General features: G+C 38.7%; 2 protein-coding genes across 2 annotated transcripts in view; both read right to left on the minus strand.

Moving 5' to 3' along the window:
* LOC143292161 (uncharacterized) overlaps positions 1–3299 on the minus strand; it is a 6453-nt gene extending 3154 nt beyond the window's left edge. Inside the window, exon 1 of the mRNA XM_076602345.1 lies at positions 3092–3299. Within this exon, the coding sequence (XP_076458460.1) occupies positions 3092–3299 (208 nt within the window). The remainder of the gene's footprint in view (positions 1–3091) is intronic.
* A 2017-nt stretch (positions 3300–5316) lies between these two features.
* Positions 5317–25000, minus strand: part of LOC143292531 (uncharacterized) — a 25315-nt gene continuing 5631 nt past the window's right edge. The window contains exons 4-7 of the mRNA XM_076602911.1: positions 24616–24678; positions 23163–23781; positions 20272–22314; positions 5317–16287 (exon numbers count right to left, since the gene is read on the minus strand). Of these exons, the coding sequence (XP_076459026.1) occupies positions 16172–16287; positions 20272–22314; positions 23163–23781; positions 24616–24678 (2841 nt within the window). The 3' untranslated portion in view covers positions 5317–16171. The remainder of the gene's footprint in view (positions 16288–20271; positions 22315–23162; positions 23782–24615; positions 24679–25000) is intronic.

Here is a 25000-nt window from a genome sequence, read left to right on the forward strand (position 1 = left end):
CCATTATCGTTAACAGTTAATGATAACAAAGGATGCAGGGAAAGAAAGGAAACCCTTCCGAGAAATGATGTGGCTGAATCATTGACAGGAATCGACGAAGCGACAAATCGCCCAACGATTGCTGCATGGAGGATGCTGCTCTGTCCTGTCACTCCTCGGCCAATATTCTTTGACCACAGACAGACAAGCAGACGAGAGAGAGAGAGAGAGGGAGCCAGCCACACACACACACACACACACACACACACACACACACACACACACACACACACACACACACACAGACGATCAAAAGCAGTCTTCCGGTTCTGTTACTTGTCATGCAAAAAGTTATATTGTATGATATATACAACAAGTGTGCATCCAGACAATTGGAAAACTGGTATCAGTACCCTTTTATATAAAAGCGGCATCCCAATGGACCCAAATAACTATCGGGGGATTACACTAATACATTTGGTAAAGTATCCTGCACGACGGATCCTGAATTCAAAAATGAATGAATATCTTGAGACTAACGATGTTTTGATCAAAGAACAAGCCGGATTTCGAAGAAACTATCGAACCACTGATCAAATCTTTGTTTTAAAAGAGCTAGTAGATGAAATGATAAAAAGTAAAAAAACAGTCGACTATATGGCTGTTTTGTAGATTTTCCAAAAGCGTTCGACAGTGTTTGGCACGATGCAATGCTTCTGAAGCTACACCGAAAAGGAATAAAAGGTAAATGTTTTAATATCATAAAAAATGTGTATACGAACGCTAAAATCTACGCAAAATCACAAAATCATTTCAGCAGATAATTCATTATTCGAAAGGGGATACATCAGGGAAATGCACTCAGCCCAACTCTATTCAATATTTTCATAAATGATATCACCACAGATATGACACATGAACTCCCCAACGATTGACAGTACTTCATTTACTAGACTCCATTGTCTTTTATATGCAATTGATTCAGTTATTCTATCATTATCTAAAGACGGCTTACAACAAAAACATAACACTTTGCACACTTGCTGCAATCAGTGGGGCTTGCGTTTGAATAGAGAAAAGACCAAAGTAATCGTTTTTTCAAAATCTGTTCCTAAAATACCCTTACATTTTGAATGTGGAGACGACGTAATTGAAACAGCAAAAGAATATAAATATTTAGGGGTTGTATTTGATATAAACGGCAACTTAAGTCGAGCACGAGGTCATCTAAAAAAAAAAGCAAATAAGACTCTACATGTGCTACTCAGAAAATTTCGTTATACAAATATGAATATAGATATGTGTTGTTATATGATACTTTGATAACGCCTATTTCAACATATAGAGCAGAAGTTTATATAATGTTGAAGGAGATGTATCGCTTAATTTATTCAAATCATTCAGTAATTTTCTTTTCAACAAATTTCCACATGAAAGACTTCATGTCAAGTTTTGTAAACAACTACTTAGTGTACATAAAAGAGCAATGGTTCTCCCTGTTTTAGGAGAATTGGGAAGATTCCCTATTACTAGTATTAGCTTTAAAATAATATCAAGTTATTGGCTATTGGATACACATATTAGAGCTTCCTCAAAATTCAGTTGTATACACAACATATAAATGCATGTATCGCCAAACAAACAAAAATGTTCAGTGGCTACTTTTTATAAGAAATGTATTAACTAGCACTCGCAAAATGTATTAACTAGTTTGGAAAAATCAGTTCACTTTTAGTGTTAAAAGATTAAAGTATGCTATATCCAAGAAGCTTGAAAATGAATAGTAAAGTTTTGGAAACAAGCAAAACAGTTCATCTAAATTAGAATTTTACAAGAACACTGTGACAAATTATAAAATTGAACCGTATTTAAAGAATACAGCAAATACAGCAAACACAGGAAAGCACTGACTATGTTGCGAATCAGCGCCCATGACTTACAAATCGAACAAGGAAGATATAAAAATACACCGAAAGAGCAAAGACTGTGTGCTACCTGTAACAGTTTAGAAGACACAGAGATACATGTCTTCCAAATGCAAAGCCTAGTGAACTGATCCTGCTAACAGAATTACAGCCGAGGCTGGCGAAATTTGTTCACGAATGTTTCTCTTCTTAATATGCTCATGTTTATGTTTCATTGTTTCTTATAAACTTCCAAGGTTTTATGACAATAAAAAGTATTCTATTCTATTCTATTCACACACACACACACACACACACACACACACACACACATATATATATATATATATATATATATATATATATATATATCCGTTACTCAAGAAGGCGTCACTGCTAAGCAGATACCTGACCAGCAGCGTAACCCAACGCGCTTAGTCAGGCCTTAAGGGGAAATAAGAAAACAAGATTCATCAGTGAATACATAAATAAGAGAGAGATATGTATATAACGATAACGATTTTTTTTTAATTCAGATAAAGGCGAAAGCCCTTTACTGAAGGGGGCAACATAAAAGAAGGATAAATAAGACACACTGTGAATCTATAACACAAACAAACTAAAAATAGCTAACACAGATGTTCAACTTGTGACAACATTCACGAAGTAACATTTCACAGTCTCTTCAATGCATCATATATATATATATAAATGGCCATGTTATACAGAGTAGACTCATGTCTTGACGACATGAACAAATTAAATCTAAAGTTAGATGGATCTTTATAATATTTATATCACACACACAGAGAAGAGTGAGAGAGAAAGAGAGAGATACATATATATATATATATATATATATATATAGAGAGAGAGAGAGAGAGAGAGAGAGAGAGAGAGAGAGAGAGATATTCATAATATATACATGTAGTTCAGTTACTCAACCAAAGCGCTAAGTCAGGCCTTGAGGGGAAAATAAGAAGAAAATAAGCGAAATAAGATTCAAATGTGAATAAATAAATGAATAAATTACACAGAGAGAGAGAGACAGAGAGAGAGAGAGAGAAACAGAGAGAGCGATACAGAGATCTTTTTCACAGACATCATTATCGATACAAATTGTATGTGAACATGCCACAATTTATCACAACCACGGTCATCAACCGAAGTAAAGGAGAAGAGGATGAACGAGACCTTTCCGAGGTTACCTTGAGACTGCGTCGTTTCACCGACACAGGCAATGCCGAGCTGGTGGTCACTGTCATTGTCAGCACGCGCCAGTGGACCCACCCCATAGCACTGGGCGATGTAGACACGGACCCAAGCGACGGTCCCATAGCCGTAACAGAACGCTGCGATCAAATACAACGTTGAAGTCGCGACCAGACTGGGCGATACTTCCTGGGAAGTGGTCATCAGTTGTGTTTGCGGGTATTGCCATGTAGTTGTAATGTCTCGAAACGTTCCTTATTCCATGAATGTGTATCTGTATATTCTGGCGATGCTTGTGTTGTGTGATACTGTCACAGCGTTTTTATTCTTACCTTCAAACCTTGGGATTTGGACAGTGTCAGCTTGTGTGAGTTGTCACAGAAGTGAGGGTCCGAAATGAATTCCCGTGAAAGGGAGGAAAGGAAACAGACGATTCACGTGCAAAATCGAAATCCCCAGCCCAATCACTTTCTCGTGCCTTGCTCGAGCACAATACCCCCTCCCCCCTTCTTTTACTTGCATAAAATATTTCTTCCTTGTGCTTTTGGTGCGTTGATGTTTGATAAAATTCTTCACTGGGTTCAAATAGGATATGGCCCAGCCAGCCTGATGTTCACTGAAAAAATTTGATCTCTTTTTTTTTTTTTTTTTTTTTTTTTTTTCTACACACTCTTCTTTCTTTCCTTCTTTTAACATCTTGAAGTTACTGTAAGTATTTTCCAAAGCAAATTTTAAATTCTCTCTCTCTCCAACGGTTTTCTCTCTCTCTCTCTCTCTTCTCTTCTCTGCTGCCCCGTTTCAGTGGCATTGCTCCCACGCTGCTCATTCCGAGTCCCCCCCCCCCCTTCCTCCACACACTCACACAAACACACAGCCACCCCGGGTCCGTCTGTCACAATCCAAGCGTCGGCAGTCGGCAGGGAACTATCAATATTAGGTCGCCAGGAGGCCACACACCAGAGGAGACCCTGCACTGCTGCTGAGTCACTTCGGTGGTGTTCAGTGGTACCTGTTCTGATTTTACTTACTTAGGACACCACCTACTAAGCCCCCTACTAACGACAATAATGGCTTAGTCGCGGACCCAGACTGAGTGAGCGTCCCTTCCAGAGTGGAGACCGCCACCACGTCCCTCCAACAACAGCCCCCCATGAATATGCCGACACTGAAGGCATTGACAAGACACACCCCAAGCGCGGAAGTGTAGGGGTATCAAAACTGAGGTCACCATGAGAGCAGGGCATGAAAGGCCACAGACTTTGGGACAGTTTTGTTCATATTAATGAAGGATGAGGATGACCATGACGATTTTGCTATGGAAGTCCAATTTGGTGTGAGACTACATGACAAGGCTGTACTCTACGCTTCCTGTCATAATGATATCCCGTCGTCAACCGGGTCCGAGAGATACAGACACTTGCAGTGTTGGTCAGGTAATTAGAGCAACACACCCAAAGACGCATCCGCGAAGTGGATGATACTCGACTGTGTGGTCCCAGCCTCCCCATTTAAACCCATAGCACACTCAACTCTGGGTAGGAGCCGGCCGCGGGCCGAAAAACCCACCTCTGCTGGGATTCGAACCCGCGTCCTCCAAGCCGTCAGACCGCGACGCTAACCACTTCGCCACGGCGGCTGGTCTCTCTAACGTTTTTTGCTGTTGCAAGATTCTTTGACCGTCGACACAGATGAGTTGCAATTTGTCTGCTTTCTGCATAGTATATTCAAGGCACAATGTCAGCATGGAAATTATAAATGCCAAGTTGTATTCAGAATTTTGTTGTTCCTTCTTCTTCGTTCGTGGGCTGCAACTCCCACGACCACTCGAATGTGCACGAGTGGGCTTTTTCGTGTGTGACCGTTTTTACCCCGCCATGCAGGCAGCCACACTCCTTTGTTGTTTGTGTGTATGGTTATTTTGCCATTGTTGCTCTTTATCTGATGAAAGGTGCGTGCATGTGACAGTATGTGTTTGTCTATGTCCTTCTGTAGAGTGTTTGTGTTTATGTCCTCGTGTCATGAAATCATACACACACGCCCCACTATCGGTGGAGTGCAGTTGTGTGACTGAGTGACAATGCAGGAATGCAATGACGGAAAGAAATATGACAGGAGGTGAGAAACAAAACATGAAAAGCAATATCCTTCCACACACACACACACACACAAAGCACATGCACACACAAATACAGACATTAAACTTGGCAGCAATATTTCTCAATCATTTTATTATTCTAATCTTTCTTCTTCTTTTTTTCATAATATATTTCGCCATTTATTCAGTCGATTTGGTGCCGAAGCTTTCTCCTGTCTTCCAGACTGTACTGGAAACGCTCTGTTGGCAATGGGGTGATCACTCATTTGCTCGCTTCATCCAGCTCCCCTGAGTAGGTAGGATGCCCTGTGAACAGAACACTGAACACCAACACAAAGAGGTCCAGCAATTCGGCTCATCAAACAATACTCGCTAACAAGAGATAAAGCTTCACACAAACAATACACTTGCTGCCTTGAAGAAACTGGAAACCACACACACAAACGCGCGCATGTACACACGACTCCCACTCAATGTATAATGTACTCTGAAAGACACACTTCACCGAGCACAACAAAAAGAGAACTACAATAAATGCACTTACCATAACCTTATTTGAGCCTCATGGTTACCAATCTTTACACTCGTCACTGTGAAATGATAATTCTCTTCATTTAATAGTAACTAGCTGCTTGGTATTTGAACTCCGAGAGAATGAATCTCTCTGCATTTTCACATGATAAAAGAGTCCTGACAGAGAGAGAGACAGCACTGGAAACCTTTTTCCTTTTTTAAATATCACAGATTTGCTGGCTTCTTTTATGTACACTATTTACATAATTCATCACTGAAAACAACCATGTTCTCTTCTCTTGAATACCTTTTGATCACAAAGCAACAAAAATATGTTTGAACACTAACATGGCAGGACTTTTTTTTATGGGAATACAAAAGCATACAACATCCAATCCATCTCACCACCCACCAATAGCAATTAAAATATGAGAAGATCTTCCTCAACCAAACACCTGAGATCTTAACTGTAGCAACAATCCCATAAAATATCAATCAACAACTTGCATCCAAATATGTCTCATACGCTCCTTTCTCACTCAGTAACAGCTGCTAACAAATATCAAAACCTTCAGGCTCAGATATGACATCCACACTTAAAAATCATAACCAACACACACACACAAACACGCACACACAAAAGTCACTTACAACTGTTTTCTTTAGCTTGGAAAGGCACATCATCACCACCATGCAGCAATGTGACCTTGAAGTACTATGAAATATCTGATCCAAATTGAAGAACAAGTGGAATGAAGCATTCTACTTTCAATCACTATGACATGATTACCCCCATCAAATTGATCAGTAATCACTACTGAGGACAGTTTGGGGGCAAGCTTTTCAACAATACTTGAGTGAAATAATATGCAAACTGGTTACATAACAAGTCAGCTTATGTGTTTATTTTCTGACATAAGCAAACACTCCTCACCTGCTTGCAATCTTTTATTTCCACCCTTTTCCTTTTTTTGTAATTTTTTTTTTTTCTTTTTTCATTCTGGATTTTTTTTTTTTTTTTCTTTTTTTTTCTTTTTTTCTTTTCTTTTCTTTTTTTCTCCCTTTTACACCATGCATGCGTAGGAAAGGAAAATGATGATCATATCCTGACTAGAGAAACTGAATACATCCAGTGCTGCAAAAAAGTTCATCTCTTTTCTATTCACTTCATTCATTCATCAATGCTGCTTACACACCAGCATGACAAGAACATAGTCCAGCTGCTGCCTAAATGAGATCAAAACCACACAACACACATAAACCAAATCCAGGGAAAAGAAATTCAACACCATGGCAACAACTAAAACACACAATTTTTTTTCTGTAACACTAACAGAAAATTTCATGTTAATAATGTTAATAATCAATAGGCTAGGAGATAGTCTTGCTTCTACAATCTTTTCAAGAATTTCCTACACAAAGGATTAAAAAGAGACTGATACTCACATATCATTATTCTGGTCGAAGTTATATATAAACAAAAGCAGAAAATGACCCCAAAAAATAAACCCCTGAAGAAAAAAAAACGTTAATGGATTTTACTAATTGCATAACACTCTCAGTAAAAAGGAAAATTCTGCTTTTTTTTTATCCTTGAAGCCAGGGTTTTACAAATGCAAGCTAATGCCCTTATAAAACTTTTTTTTGTGTGACAATAAAAAGAAAGAAAGAAAACAGTTGAGAAAAATCATCTTTGTATTCATCAATCTTTTTCTATTTTCCTCAAAATCTAAAACCATGAGATAAATATACACCATTCCCCAACAGTGTGATATTATATCACTCATCCTGTTGCCAGCCAACCCATGCTACTTTGTCAGACAAAAAAAGCATCTTGCAATCTTACAATGCACAATCCCTGCACACTGCTGATAAAATATTCACAGATAGAGGAAAATCGAAGACGCATGTTTTCTCTAGGTAAATCACTCTCTTTCTGTACGTCTATCACCTGCCCTGAACTTTTCTCATACTTCACTTTTAAATTTACAACAAAAAAAGTTGCCTTCGAGAAACGCTTTTTCAGTTGTTAAATTGCTGCCTGTATTGCAAATTCCTGCTTGGCTTCAATGACTCACACAATCAATCACACACACTCTCTCTCTCTCTTTCTCAGCATACTGTAACCTGTCCCTTCACTTATGCCAAAGAATTTTCCCCATACTCTTCCCTCAAAAAAAGCAAAAAAAGCCTTGAGCTCAAATCTTTTTCGTTGGACTCCCGTATCAATTCCATGTCCTTATGCAATCTCATTGTCTTCAATACATTACACAACTCACTCACTGCTTTAGCCACAGTAAACAATACATGCACATCATTTATCAAATCAATAAGCCATACTGTCTGCCAGAATTTTTCTCACAATGCAACTCTTTAAAAAAAAATTTTTTTAAAGATAAAAACATAATGAGCTCACTGCTGTCAAACGTACATCAACATACAAGCGCATCTGGTAAGATCACTAAAAACATTAGTACAATATACACTTAACATATCTTAAAACATAACTCAAATGATAATCATGTAACTTGCACGTCAAGAACACAAAAAACAAGAGCAAGATCACCTTTGTTTTTTGTCAATCTAAACACTCATCTCACAAGAATAATAGTTTCAACTGACATCTTAGTGGTTCTATTCATTGTTTACTTCCTCAGGTTGTAAATACTTAGCATAAATGAAAGGTAAAACTTGGAGCACACACAAAAAAAAGCAATTAAATATATATAAAAAAGGGGGGGAAAGACATCAACAATGACAGATATACATTAAAAAAAAAAAAGAAATAGTTTTTCAGTGAACGATCTAATCAAAGTATATTTACTTGTTAAACAACAACAAAATTATATATATATATATATATGTGTGTGTGTGTGTGTGTGTGGAAAAAAAACACCATATAATAGAGGGAAGATGAGTCCTTGGGAATAAGGCATGCTTATGTTAAATACTGAAAGGGTGGAGGGGAGGGGTGTTAAGAGGTAAAGCATGGAAAATGAGAAGTACATGAATGGTGAAGGTGATCAAAGAATGTTTGGGAAAGGGGGGTGGTAGGGGATGGGGAAAAACACAGGAAGGGAAGGGAAGAGTACTTTAAAATGAAAATTCAACACAATGACACTTTAAGAACTACTGTACTCTACTCTTCATACTTTAAAAAATATTTCTCAAAATGCTTGTACACACACACATCTCTCTTACTTTTCTTCTTCTTTTCTTTGTATTTTGGTCAAGTATCACTTTCACAGTGAAAAGGCATAAAATCAACAAACTACACCATACCAAAAGATAAATAATTACCAACTAAAAAACCTTACCAGAGATGTAAAACTGAAAAATAGTAACACACCATGCCAAAATGACACTGAGACTGAGAATGAACCATTAGCGTTTTCGTGTTTCAAGTATAAATCACTGATATATTCCAATCATATATAGCAGGGAAGAGATTTTCAACAATGAATCAAGCTGTGAACCCAATTCGTTAACATTGTTCTTCTATTGTTCTTCTCTATTCTTTCTTTTTATTCTTTTCTTCTTAAAACACTGTGGGTTTCTGTTTAAATGATTGTTAATATGGCACTTTCATCAACAATAACTGAATCTTGTGATTATTAAAATTCTACACCAAAGTATACAAAGACTTTAAAAAATTTAAAAAGAAAAAGACAAAGGTAAAATTCAAAAAAAAAAAGGTTTCCTGTTTTGGATTTTAATATCATTTGTTGTCCCAAAGTAAATAAAGTTTTACCAAAGACAAATGATATGAAATCGTTTCAGATGAGATTCGTTTTTTTTAATAACTAAGTCAACAAACAAAATAACAAATTTAAATGCTAAAATCTGGAACCCCAGAAACTCACACCAGATTTAATCCTATAAAATAGCTGGCAAATTTACATAACAAAAAAACAAAACACCATCCTCTTTGCCAGTGAATTCATATCATGATGTAATGACACACAGTGACAAACACACAGAAGATACACTATCATAATGTGAGCAGACACAGACAGCTTGTATATTGATGTACTTTTGATTAAATTCTGAAATGCAAATGACTGGGGGGAAACTGATGGAACACAGTCCTACTTTCTCAAAGCTTCCCTGTGAAATGCACAAACAGTATGCATTTATTGATTTGACAAGAAAATAAACATTCCAAAATCTCTTGGGTTTCAAGAAGTGAGGAAACAATTTATTTCTCATATCAATCATATCCAACTGTACAAAATGTTTACAATATATTATACACATGTGCTTTTAGGTATACATTCAGAGGGATTCCCTCAGATTATTTTTTTCCAAATCAATAACAAAGACAGCACAGATAACTCAAATTCACACCATGGTATCATTCAAATATACTGAGTTTGGTATCATTCAAGCATACAAAGTCCAATTATTTATGACAGTATATTTTTCTGACAAAGGCATTCAATGTTCTCCAAGATTGAAGCAAACACAATTGATGACAAGCAATGCACAAGATGATATGCTTGAAAAAAAAAAAAGAAGACAAAATTGCACAATCTGCTGGACCAGAAATTCATCACCCCTACATACTCATGTTCAAATCAAAATTAGACACAGTTCATATGAGTGACTGTATAGAGAATGCAAACAGATCAACAAATTAAGGTATCAGATACCTATACATGTTTTCAGGCTTATCTTGCACATCTACAGTTTATTTGAACACAAGCCCCTATTTTTAGAAAACTGAAAAACACTGTGGAAATGGTTGAGGGGCAGATATGAGTGCATGTGTGTGTGTGTGCCTCTGTGTGTGTGTGTGTGTGTGTGTGTGTGTGTGTGTGTGTGAGTGTGTGTGTGTGTGTGTGTGCTTGTCTGTGTGTACCTGTGTCTGTCTGTGTGTATGTGTATGTGTCACTGTGTGTTATCATCATCTGTGAGTTTGCAATACTGCCAAGAGATCTCTGTGTGTTCATGTTCATATTCAACATCAGTGTATTCAACATTTAAAGAAATCAAAAGACATTACACCTCCTAGAACAGGGATCGACATTAGGAACCATCAATTAATAGCTGCTCATACAATGTGTCATAAGGTGGAAGCCCTTATTCAGTGGTTTCTACATGTTTACCTGAAACTACACTGATCAAACTCCTAGAGCTTACTGATCATTGGTCCAACAAAATCTGCAATATTTTCCAAAGAAAACAAGATTTCTTCCTATTTTTTAATTTATGATTAATATAAAAGCAAAATGAAAGAATCACAAATCAATTTGCACGTTTTTCATTCACTATTCAATGCAACTGTTAAGCAACACAAGACTGTCCACAATAACACATCACCCCACACAACAAACACTGTTGTGTGTGCTGCAGAGGGAGGAAAACCTGTAAAGAAAAATTAGGATGCCATGGTGTCATGTCCTCATATTTCTTTATGTCAAGACTTCCATTTGATTTTCCGCTGATCATTATATGTGCCAAAACAAAAGATTGCAAAACCTGTTCTTTGGGAGATCTTTCATCTTTTGAGGAAACTCTTGCTTACAGCTTTGTACCACCAAGGGGGACAACACAGTACTTTCAGCAAACTTGGAATTCTACAGCTTTGTCATCTGGAAGTGGTTTTGACTGAAAAGAGTTAATTTTTAACAAAGTGAGAAGTTAGTGAGACAGAGAAAAAAGATAATGGGAGAGAGTTTGAGATGAGAAACATCAAATGAACAAGTTGAAGCACATATTAAACCCATGTGGACGGATTACTAAACACTTATAACAGACCCTAGCTACAATATCCAAGTCTGCATCAGTAACCACAATGTTAACACTAGTTTTTCCATCCATTTACTTCCAGCAGAATATTCAAGTGTACAAACTATAAAAACCAAAATAACAGCCAATGCTAGATGCTACTTTCATTTTACTTCAAATTCTAATGTTGCTAATAAGTAATATTCCAGCTGACTGTATGCTGTATTAGGGCTTTAAACATGCTGAAAACAAAAAAATCCTAAAATCACAAACAAGATGAAGCATCAAGAAAAAACACAAGAGTTCATCAGACACAAAACATATAATGGCTGCGACTGGTAGCTGCACCACTAACCTCTTCAAGGTAATAAGACTACTATATCTATGCAAAAAGTGCCAGCATTGCATCAAATCTGATGGTGCATGTGAAAATCATGGATAATGGTCAAAATTCACAAAATTATTCTTTTATCTGAATGTAGAGGGAATTCTGAGTAACACACAGAAAACAGAATTCAAGTATCTTTATTAGTTTCTGAGATACATGCATTTGAGTCTCGTGATGATCACAAACGTACTTCTGAGAAAATTGGGGCAAATGAGTTCACTGTTTCCCACTCTTGATCACCAATTCCCAACGGGAAAACATCAAAATAAAGCACTAATACTTTATATTTCTTTATAATACTTGGAAATTTAATAGAAAAAGAATCATAGAATCTGAATAACCAAAAAACTCAAATTTGATATTTTCACCCCTTGTCACTTTCACAGCGTGTTACGTGAAATTTACTCCAGCGACTTATCCATGATTTTCGCATGCGGCGTCACAAATTTTCACTTCCAAACACCCCCCCCACATCCCCACTGCCTAAGAAAAAAAAATATATCAAGAACGCACAGAATACAGGACAAATTTGGCAAATACCACTGCAGAATAAAAATCCAGTGTCCATCTCAGTGTTCAATCTTACCACCTAGTCCACAAGTGCAGCAGTTTAGCGATGACCGTCATAATAGTATGAAATAAATAGAAATAACACAAAAATGGGGATGGAAGCTGGTGGATGACTTTCTGGTAAACCAATTCTGTGTATGGAATATTGAGGCAAGAGAAAAGAAAGATAAAAACTGTATACAAGAATGCAAGAAAGCTTGTAGAAAATAAGAAATGTCTTGCACACATTTGTCTGATAGTGGAGATATTTAAACTGAGAAACTATAAATACTAACTATAAATACATTGGAGAAATAGTGATATAAAAAAATAAAATAATAAAAGCAACAGAGTGACAACTCCCCCCTCCCTCCCCGATCTGAAACAGTTCATCAATAAAACAACTAAAGTCTTGCGTTCTTCCAAAAATTCCCCTTTCTAGACAAAACTGCCTACTGACCACTATCCATAGCATTTACCTGCAATAAACATGGCTTTGGTCATGTCTATGCATTTGTTCATGTTCACATTTCTCTTCTTTTTTTTAATATTAAATTTTCTTCAACCCAGTGGTAATCATTTATTTAACACAAATCAAGCAATGTCTTAATATGTAAGATGTCAGCACAAATCATCGTTGGCTTTGTTCAACATCAACATAGGAACTAGACTGTTAAAATCTTAGAAATTTAAAAGTGGTTCCATATTATAATGTAGGCAACAGCTTACACTTTTTTTCTTTTCTTTTCTTTTTTTTTTTAACAGAAGTCTAGAAAGATATTTTCCATGATCACTATTTTCACTACCCGAACCATACAACACCTTTATGTCACTAAGATCTTAAAAAAACAATTTAAAAAATAGTGAATTCCTGAATCAAGGGATTTTGTGGCTGCACAAAAAAAGGAAGAAAAGAAAAAGAAAAGAAAGAAAAGTGTGTCTGCCACTCTGTGCGCATGCCTGTCTTTGTGTATATGTTTATGTGCGTGCATGTCTGCACTGGTGTGCATGTGTGTGCGTCCATGCGCATACAAATGCATGTCTGTGCAAACAAGCAAGAGTGCACGCCTGTGTGTGTGGACGGACTGGGCGCTTCCCTGCCTCTTCCACGTCTTCAGTTTTTCCAGTTTTAGAGTTATGCATGCGTGTGAATGAATTGGTACAAAAGTGCTTTGATTTGTCTCTGCACAAGATTCAGCGCTATATAATCATTATTATTATTACTCAGAAAAATCTAGCAACAATTGAGGAAAAAGAACAAAATTGGCCATGACAAAGCACAAACTTCATAATATGGTCACTGTCAAACCCAAGAACAAGGATGTCAATATGAGCTGTGTCAGCCTTCAGCAATTCTTAGGAAATCTTACCCATACATTCTTTGTATTTCAACAACAAATAAAAGGGAAAGAAATCAGGACAAATGTTTGAATATCAAGAATTCACCTTGTTATTATCCAATCTAAATGGAAATCAAAGATGAAATGAGCATGACATGAAATGATCAATAAAAACAAAAGAAAAAAAAAAGATATATATATAATCAATACTGATATCAGGGTCTCAAGTAACCAGCTGCACAGCATACTTCTCAGTCCAATTCAACTAATTCTTCTTGACTTCTTCTTCGTTCTTGGGCTGCAACTCCCACATTTACTCGTATACATGTACACCAGTGGGCTTTTACATGTATGGCTGTTTTTACCCCACCATGTAGGCAGTCAAACTCCATTTTTGTGGGTTTTCTAATTCAACTATAACTTGTACAAGTCCTGTATTTTTCTGATAACCTGCACCATTTTCTCTTTGAATGAATTCTGGCCTTCCTGTGGCTTCAGTAAAACTAAAAGTAATGGCTTCTTTCAACCCTGTTGATATTTTTCTCTTATGCTACACTGAATGTGTGGACAATGTTACTTAAAGTACTATCTACAGCACTGGCAAAAGACATAAGTCTGTCAACCAAATCGTTATCAAGTGAAGCTCAGGCCATCATAACTAAATTGCAAACCAAAGTAGGCAGGTAGGCCTAATTACGAACACCATGCAACTGCGAACGGTACGAGTACTAGTCCACTTTGAAGCGTTCTCACCACACACATTTCACAATTTAACGTCTGCTTCAACCTCATTCTGATACCATAAAAGGCATAATGAATATTCATTCCCAAGAACCAGTCAAACATCAGTTACATTTCGGCAATTTCTCCGCTCTTTCTTCTGTTCATGCACCACTGCTGACCAAGTTCACAAACATGCTTTCACAATCCTAAAATCTTGGGAAGCCTGTAGTAGGACTTGAACACTGACACAGTTTAAAATAACTGATTTGGTTGGATATGTTGAATGAATTGTGCATTACCAATGCTGGGAGAATATAAGAAAGCATGCTGGTGACAGATCAGAACGTCAGTTTCAACAGTAATCTCCAAAATAATGTCGTTTGCAATTACACCATAGCGTATTTTGAGCCTTCTCTAAAGGGTGTGTCTGTGTGTGGTGTGGGGTGTTTGTTTGTGTATTTCAACCACTGAAAAAATGTTGAAAAGAAGGAGAATACAAACTTTTCCTTGTGCAACCAATCAGAGAAAGACTTCAGTTTCAGTTTCTCAACAAGGCATCACTGCATTCGGACAAATCCATATACTCTACATTAAATCTGCTTAGCAGATGCTTGACCAGCAGCATAACCCAACACACTTACACTTAGTCAGGCCTGGAGTGCATGCACATATATTTGTGTACCTTTGAGAGTGAAATTCTTCACATAATTTTGCCAGAGAACAACACTTGTCGCCATGGATTCTTTATCAGTGTGCTAAGTGTGTGCTGCTTACAGGATCTTGGTTTATCATCATGATCTCATTCAAATGACTAGATGCTCAGTTTGATTTTCCAGTCAAACTTGGGAGAAAGGGCAAGTGTGGGATTCAATCCCAGATCCTTACGCACTTTGTATTGGTAGATGAGTGTCTTAACCATTCTGTCCCCTTCCTCCTTAATGTTAAAAGACTTCAAAAACAGAAGAGCTACATTTGACAATCATACTTTTATCTGTGCAATACACAAGCTGAGGTGGTCGCATTAACTGGATTGTTCGCAATTAGGTCTGTCTACCATATGCATTGCATGTTGCAGGCCCCAACATTTTGGCATTCTAACAGAATTTTGTATGGGCAAAAACAACCAACTACTACCCTCCCTTCTCCAAAGAACACAACTTAAAATGTCTGTATTTCAATTGTGGTGGTATTTTCAAATTGTTCTCCATTTCATTATTTATGATCAGCTTCTAGCTTTGGAACTCCTGTCAATTTTTCTTCTCTTGTGGTAATATGTAAAGGAGCAGTCAAGTATTCATTAAATTGATTAATACAAAAATAATGCTATTTTTTGCTCATTTTTTCCTTTTAACTTTGTATTGACTGCCAACTTGTACTTGGTATAGATGTGAGTCTTCTGTTCAATTAAAATATTTCAAAAGTCCTAGGCAAACCTTATAAGTTACCACTCCAATGAAACTTAACTATAAGTTGTACAAACCTTACCACCCAAATGAAACTATAAGTTGCATAACATTATAAGCAGAGAGAGAAATGACAGAGTAGTCAATGTGAACACAAATTATTTCAATTTTGTTGTTGTTTTTTTGTTTGTTATCAGAACAAGGCTGGTGATGAATCATTACATCGTGTCTTCCACTGTCAACAGCACACAAACTAAACCCAGTGCCGACACTGCTGTGACAGTGTTGCTGCTGTGCTCCACTGGTCTGTATGGTACTGGTAGCACCCCACTTGTCTAACCATACAGCTCACGGTCTTTGAGCACCTCCTTCTGGCGCCGCATGATTGCCTTATTCCGTTTCTGGATGCGGCGGATTCGCTGGTCCAGTTCGTCGTTCCCATTCCCCTCATCTGGAATGGACGTTCTAACATAGTCAAATGTCATTACAAAATTTACATGGAAACAGAATAAATAGTAGCATCCAATACAGTTTGTTCCTCATCTGGAACAAAGGTTCTCAGACAGTCAAATATCATTACAAATTCACATGGTAATAAAATAAATAATAGTATCTGATATGTAATAAAATATAGTTTCAGATAGTGAGATACACTCATACAGTTTGTTCCCATTCCTGTCTGGAATGAAGGTTCTTATATCAAATATATGATAATACTTTTAATAGTCAATGTCATAGTTATACTACCGTACAATTTACATAGTTTACAATAGATGGTTATGACTTATGGTATTAAGATTGAACATCTCCTTTTTCTGTCCTCCTCTGAAAAAACAACAATATTTTCCTTTCTTTTTATAAACATAATAATATTAGTAAAACACACCACATTCCCAACTTTTAGTTTTACGTTTCTCATTTCTGTGACCCCAAAATTATGTTCCAAAGCCTGCCATTTTGATTTTAACAATTTCATAATCTTGAGTTCATTATTCATATTGCCTACAAGTCAAAACAAAAATAATTATTCATTTTTTTGACTGGAGTCAACCTATCACAGAACAGGCACATCATGGCATTTCAATTTCATTCTGAAAAATGCATGCTTTTTGTAACAAAACAGTGAACGAGTCAATCTGACATACTCTTTTTGAAGCTTAAAGTGACTGACGGTGGAAGGTAGCAGAGAAAAGGTTGTTGTGGAAAAAACTTTGAAAATATTACACTGCCAAATAATATGACTTCTCTAGCATATTTTGAAGCTGCAAACAGAATGTCCAAGATAAAGTTCAATACAACTGGCACACCTCAGACACACAGGTAACTAAATCATGCCTCAGTGTATGTCATGTGCAAGGGATATGAGACAAGATATGTGCAGAAGTCACAACCAGCATTTCACTGTTCTGCTTCTTTTTCTTTTTTTTCTTTTTTTTCTTTTTTTTTTTTTTTTTTAAATAACACACACACACAGAGAGAGAGAGAGAGAGAGAGAGAGAGAGAGAGATAACACTGTTAACTGTTTCCTGAAGGCTTTAACTCTAAGAAATATGGACTTCTCTCTGAACACCTGGAGAACATTTGGCATTTTCATCAGTGGATCAAGACTGGAAGAAAAAAAAAAGCAATCTATAGATATCATTTGTCAAAGTAATGTATGTGTGCATGTCATAATTTTTTTTGCTGTTAAGTATTTGTGTGTGCACGCGCATCGTGCGTGCATGTGTGTGTGTGTGCATTCACATTCAACACTGTGTACACATGTGATGATGTGTGAGTTTGAGAAGTTGGTGAGGGGCAACACTGATACAGTAAGACTGTGAGGAAAGCAGAAACCAAGGTTAGGACAGTTTTATACTTAAAAGATAAAAGGTGGTGCAAACAGCTGTAACACAGCAGATACATGGAAACAGGGCTTTCCATGCTGCCCTAGTCTAACTACAGGGCAGTCTAACTTTCAACAGAACAGGACTTTGGACCCCACTCCCCCACCCTCATACTCTATTACTTCTACCTCAATCCATTCTGCCTTTTTTTTTTTATACTGTCTTTTGTTATAAAAAGTTACCGTCTCTCGCATGAGAGCTTCGCTGACGACACTCAACTCTATCAGTCGGCTTCTATTGCTGAAACTGATAAACTGATGACACAAATGCAAAAGTGTATAACAGACTTGAAGACTTGGATGACCTTCAAGTTCAACAAACTACAATTAAATGATGAAAAGACTGAACTGTTGCTTGCTTGCCCCAAGAAATTTATGAACCACCCGTCTCTCCCTCATTATCTTTTGGTAAACAACTTAGTCATTCCTGTCTCCCAATCAGTGTGGAGCCTCAGTGTCAGTCTTGACCACAGTCTGTCATTTCAGCAACATATTTCAAACATTTGCAAATCAGCTTATCTTGAGTTATGAAGAATTAGTGCTATTCGCCATTACTTGTCTATGGAAGCAACCAATACAATAGTCTGTGCATATGTTTTGCCTAGGATCGATTTCTGCAACTCTGTTCTTGTCGGCACTCCAAAAACTTCACTTGATAAACTTCAAGGAGTTCAGAACAATGCTGCTCGACTTATTTTCAGATCCTCCAAATTTGAACACGTTACTCCCCTCTCCCAGTCCCACTCTCTTCACTGGCTACCAGTTTCAAAAAGAATTGAATACAAGTTTTCTGCTCTGACGTTTTCTGCCCTCTCAAGCTCTGGCCCTCACTACCTCTCTGACCTCCTGAAGTGTACATTCCAACTTGTCACCTTCGTTCTGCTTCTGATACCAGGCTTTTAAAACTCCCTGTTGTTAAAAAGAAGCAACAGGGTCAGAGATCTTTTTTCTTTCCAGGCTCCATCACTGTGGAACAAAGTACCAAAAAAACTGCGTCATTCTGTCTCACTGAAATCTCTTAAGTCTGCTCTGAAAACACATCTTTTCCAACAGCAGTTTTTTTTGTGTTTTTTCTTTATTTTCTTTGTTGCTGTTTTTTTTAATCTTGGTGTGATCTGGTTTTGGGTGCGCTTTGTTGTGGAGAGGCTGTTTGCCGTGTGTGTGGGGTGTGTGTTGGTGGGTGTCCATGCGTTTGTGTGCCTGGGTGCGTGTTGCAGGGATGTGTTTTCTGGAGGGCATCATAGATGGGTGGGTAGTTTCCAACGTTCAGTTGCTTGAGTTTTTCACTTGCTTCCATGTGTGCGAGCAGGTGGGGGTAGGGGGTGGAGGGGAGTACTGATGGGGAGGCAGGGAGTGGGAAATGAAATGTAAAGCGCTTTGAGCAGTATTTCTGGAGAAATGCGCTATTTAAATGTCCATTACTATTATTATCATTATTATTATTATTCTGCCCATGTAAAGGGACAGGAGAGAAAAGGGACCAGTAAGATAATTATACAATCAAAAGGTATAATATACTATAAGAAAAGGGAAGAGGAAGGAGGGGGCCCTATGGTGAGAAAGAGAGCGAGATGGGGTGAGGAGCTGTGTGTAAACTAGGCCCAGGGGGGTTGTGGTAGTCCCTATTATAGTGATTTGTCATTTGAGAAAAAAAGGTTATGCCTGTAGAATGAATCTGGGTACTTTGTTGATGATACCTGTCTATTTCCTTTTGACGAACACACAGGACACAGAAAACAAAGCAGAGACAGAAACTGAGAAAGAGGTGGTGGAAGAGATTCAAGATTCAAGATGATTTATTCATCTAGGCCAAGGCCTCCTATGATGGGTATGTGAACATATAATACAAAAAAAACAACACAACAATAAAAACAACAACAAATAATCAGCTTATGTGTTTATTTTCTGACATAAGCAAGCACTCCTTCTGTGTGTGTGTGTTTTCCGTATCAAAATTATGATTTTTATGTATGAAAAACACAGCACATCAGGCTACATGCATATTCATGATATTGCTAGTAACTTAAACTAGTATGGTATACTCCTGAACACTGGAGTGAATCTTGTTTTGTTGGTGTTTATTTTATTCAAAGTGTACTCATTGTGATAAACTGATCAAAGCAACATAGTAATTCACTCCCAGATCTAAATGACGCATATAATGTCTGGCACAAGAGTTCACTGGATCAATACAGAACAAATGTGAAACAAGCCTTTCATTATCTGGACAGATAAAATAAAGGTGGTGGTGGTGGTTTTTATTCCCAGATTCTATTTTTAAAAAGGTCAGCAACAGCAACACATCAACAATTGTTGGCAACATCACAGCTAAGTCTCACCTTCCTCCCCCATTTTCTCCCAGTATCTGCTGCACAGATCTCAGGAATAGCTTTTGGGGCTCTTCTGTGGCAGTCATGCCAAACCGACTGACACTTTTTCTTTGGTATTGGAAAAGTACATTTTCAAGTAACTCTAACATCCCTTTATGTGTGTTACACTTAACTGAACAGCAACTGCAAGTAAAAAAAACATTTTTTAAAAGGCACTTACTTCCACTAGCTGAATCCGACTGGTTCCTGGCTGCGGGACGAGTAGAGGACCGCGACCTGGGTACCTCTGTGTGCTGCTTGCTGTTCTTTCCAAGTCGCTGATGAACAGGGACACGGTCTCTACTGGACTGGGAAACTTTTGAAGATGAACGGTCACTAGCTATCACCACATTGATGCTTCCTGACCTGTCACTGCTAGGGTTGAAGTCTGGTAGACGTTTTGATTTGGAATGACTATGTCGGTCACTTTCACGATCAAACTTCGCCATGTCTGGAGTCCTTTTCCTGTTTGGAACAACCGAACGTGCCACAGTCTGTTCCTGTCTGGGGTGACTGTATCCCCTGTGGTGGGTACCAGCAGCCGACCTTGGAACAACAACACTGATCAGCTTGCGGTCACTGTCCTGGTCATCGTTATCGGACGATGAATAATGAACTTCAGGTCGGCTGTCTTTTGGAGATTCACGTTCACGCCTGTAGTAGCCTCCATTTCTGTTGCCTCCTCTGAAAGACTGTCCACGGTAGCTACCTGAGCCTGGAAGAGATTGATTCACAACAGTTTTACGATGGACAGTATTTCTGTTGGCTTCCCTCCTCCAGGATCGGCTTCCACCTTCGTCGTCGTCGTCTTCCTCCCCCTGCGAGTCTGATGAATTCCCTGCTCCAGAGTTGTTACTGTTGGACTTGCCCAAAATGGGGTTTTCAATACTAACTTTTCTACGTGAGTGTTTGCGGTGAAAATCAACATCATTTGATTTCGTCACTGACGTTTTAGCTTGTACTGTTCTAAAGTTTGATTTGGTTGAGCTAGAGTCTTTCACTGCCAGTCTATTTTCTCTTTTGGAGTCATTGGACCTTTCAGCACCAGAACTAATGGCCTTCAGAGAGATTGTCCGCTTGCTTGATGTCACTTTCACCTCCTGTCTGTCTTGAAACTTGCGCTTCCTCGCATCCATTCTTGCCTGTTCTTCTGGCGTTACCACTTTTGATTTTGAAGGTGATTGTGATCTTTTTTGCCTAGAACTTGTTGAAAGTCTATGTTTTGATGGCAAACGTTGTACAGACCTGTCTTCATCACTTTCTGATTCACTGACAACGTCAGAAACTTGACCATCATCAGCATTAGAATCTTTGTCGGAGGGGGATTCAGCCAATTTGTTCGTTTCACTGTCTTCGCTGGCAGAGTTGCTGCTCTTTTGGGAATCAACCTCATTACCACTTGAAGAGGCTGAGGAAGCAGCACCACTACTGGAGTCACTTTCATCCCCACTTTCACTGTTGCTGCCTGAGTCACTTTCACCACTTTGAACACTGGTCTCACCTCTTTGCACCTGAAGACCAGATGGTGATTTGTCTTGATCTGAATCTTCTTCTGGAGATTCAGCCTGTTCTGGTGACAAGTCCCTTTCAGGAGACTCATCCCTGACCGGGGTAGCGTCTGCACCATTATCAAAAGATTCATCCCTGACAGGAGTTGGGCTCCCTTCCGGGGTAACTTCCTTTTCCAGCGGTTCGTCTTTCACAGGTGATTCACCTCGCAGAGGCGACTCGTCTCTGACAGGGGTCTCGTCATTGTCCGAACTGTGCCTCCGTCTCCCCCATCGACCACCACAATCAGACCCTGAATCACTCTGCCTGGAAGGGGATGCTAGCAGTCTGTTTTCCTCTTCCTCATTCAGCTCAGGCTCTGACACATGTCCACTGTCACCAGGTCTGTCAGTGACTGGTTCATCACCCAAGCTGTCTATTACTTGCTCACCAAGACTGTCAATGACTGGTTCTTCGAGTTCTGGCTCAGCACGCTCATGGTCAGAGTCCAGCTGTGAGGTGTTGCAAACGATGGACAGATCTGCATCAGGAATGCTCTTCTCAGATGGGTTCTGGAGTGCCAGGCCTTCATTCACATCCTCTGGCCCAGCCGTCTCCTTTTCCTCCGTCTCTATGCCGCCCACTGATCGACGCCTCGATGGCATGTCATCCTCACTCTCCTCCTCAGATTCGTCATCGCTGTCATCATCACTAGAGTTGTATCGGCTGAACTTGTCTGAAAATACATAACAAAAAAGAAAGCAGTGATATTCTCTCACAAATACTTTTTTCCCAGTTACTAGTCTGCAGAAGTCTGGTTCCCTGAATAGTACTATACTACCTCTACCTTGATTCAATTTGACGATTCCACACTGATCTTTTTTTTTTTTTTTAATTGTTTTAATGTTTACATTCACTTTTCATTTAACTGTCTTAGTGTCTAACTTCTCGACAAACAAGCATTCAAACCATAAAATGCAAAACTGACTTTTCAATTGACAATACAAAAAAGACCAGAAAATTTCTGACAAAAATAGATGATCTTCAGGCAGAAAAAAACAACAAGAAACCAAGAGAAGCAACATCATACTTCCCAAAGGTGGACAAAATTGCTAGACAGCAACACACAGTAACAAGAGTAAGGTAACAACTGAGTGAAGGCAGCTTACAATGTCGTTCTTTGTCAAGGAAATGGAAGACCCTCTGTTTGTAAGTAAGTCAATATGAATAATCTCCTTTGTAGAAAAAAAACAACAAAAACACACAAAAAACAACATCATCACAGCCAACACAATCCAATCCTTTGAAATCTGAATAGAAAACAATCATGAAAAGAAAAATAGGCACAGGTACAGTCAAACCCCCCAAAATGCCTCTGGGTGCAGCTGAAGCCATGCACAACAAATAATTATTATCAAAATGCATTCTGACAGTCTACAGTTTGTCAAAGGATTATAAATAAAATCAACATTCCACACCCTGTTTTTCATCTAGAATGTTAACACAGAAAACACTTTTTTCCTCAACACCATTTTTGTTCATTACAATAACTCTCTTCTTCAAAGCCGGCAGAACACTCCCCACCTTTTTTCTTGCGATGAACCCGCTCTTTGTGTTCTTCCTTCACAACACTGGAGGGCTCTGCTGGAGGACAGTACTTATCTTGGGGCCTCAGCAGCATTGGCTTGGACGATGACTCCACTGGGGGTAGGTTGCCACCACGCCCAGCATCTCCACCCCCTCCACCACCACCCCTGCCCACACCCATGGGGCCTCCACCCCTCCCTCTGGGGTTGACAACACCTGGAAAGGGTGGTCCTGGAAATGGCGGTCTTTGTCCACGAAGTTCAGGTGCTTGTTCACCTCCCTCGGGCACAGTGTTGATGACGATCAGATTGCCACCACCACCAGCTGGGGGACCGCCAATAAACTGAAGAGGATTTTGTCCAAATGGCGGCCGTGGTTGGTTCGGATTAAACGGCAAGCGCTGATTTACAGGGAATGGTTGTCGCTGATTTGCCAGGAATGGCATTCGCTGGCCAAAGAGAGGGCGCTGATTGTGTCTGAATGGAGGTCTCTGATTCCGAGGGAAAGGACCACGATTACGCCCAAAGCGAAAATTCCCTCGGGGTACTGGTCCTATGCCTGGTCTTGGACCGGGCCAGTTGTTAGGTGGGAACTGCGTTGGGGGTGGCTGAGTGAACTGCAAACAGTAAGAAACATTATTATTATCATTATCATAAGCATTTACGCCTAATCTTGAAAATAAGCCTGAGGCGTTTACAAATAAAACACATGTAAATATCAAAAAGGAAGAATTGAACACAAGATACCAAACATCATTAAAAATTATTCATCCCCCCCCCCCCCCCCCACCGCACCAAACACCCACAATACACACAAGCACAAGTCATAACACCGAATCATAAATAGTACTCAATCAAAAATACTACCAACAAATTCTGAAACTATCAAAACTCACTCACACGCAAATAATCATTTTAGTTCATACTGGAAAGGGATGAGCTGTTGAGAATTAATCAGGAGGGGAAAAGGTGGGTCTTCAGACTGGATTTGAAAGATTGCAGCAAAGATGAGTGACAGAGAGGCTGAGGAAGTTGATTCCAAAGAAAGGGGCTTGGAATGAAAAACTGCGTTGGCCATACTTTTTGGTTCAAGCAGGAGGGGTCCTAAGCATTCAGGTGTCAGAAGTTTCATGCATTTATAATGAATCTAAAAAAATCTACATACACGTATGTAACAGAGCTATGATTTCCAATTATGATAGTATCTGGCAAAAATGAGCAGACAATGAGAGCGCAGATCATCCAAAACATACAAAGAAAAGCACAACTTCAAACTATGAAAACTGAAAGGCAAATCATGTCAAACACATGCACATGATACATCACAACTGATAATATCTTATTGGAAAACTCTAACTTTCGTATATTTAGGCAAGGGGTGACTCTGAACCTCACAAATTCTACAAAAAGCACTGTATCAGCATGTGAGAAAAGTGTGGAGACTTTCTCACCTGCGGCCGTGGAGCTGTACTGAGGGGTGGAAATGGAGTTGCTGGTTCATCTTGAAACGGCAGCTACAAATACACACAGTAACATCATCAATCAATTCATTCATTCTAACAGATGAGTATTACATGTGATGTCCAACTAGGACTGTGTATGAAAGAAAAGTATTTCGTAAGTGATGATCACTACTTGGTGTCAGGAAATGTTCAGTGAACACAAATTTGTCTAATATTACACAGTACAGGAAAGTGCTATCCAAGAAAGTCCCTTCAACCACCACTCACAGACCTCTTGAAGCTACCGCTATACCAGAACCAAAATGTTCTTTGTTTCCAAACTTCGCTTATTAGTTCCCAATAAAAATCAAAAATTAACCCTGTCAAAATAACT

This window comes from Babylonia areolata, chromosome 18, assembly GCF_041734735.1.
Source record: "Babylonia areolata isolate BAREFJ2019XMU chromosome 18, ASM4173473v1, whole genome shotgun sequence".
Taxonomy (NCBI): domain Eukaryota; kingdom Metazoa; phylum Mollusca; class Gastropoda; order Neogastropoda; family Buccinidae; genus Babylonia; species Babylonia areolata.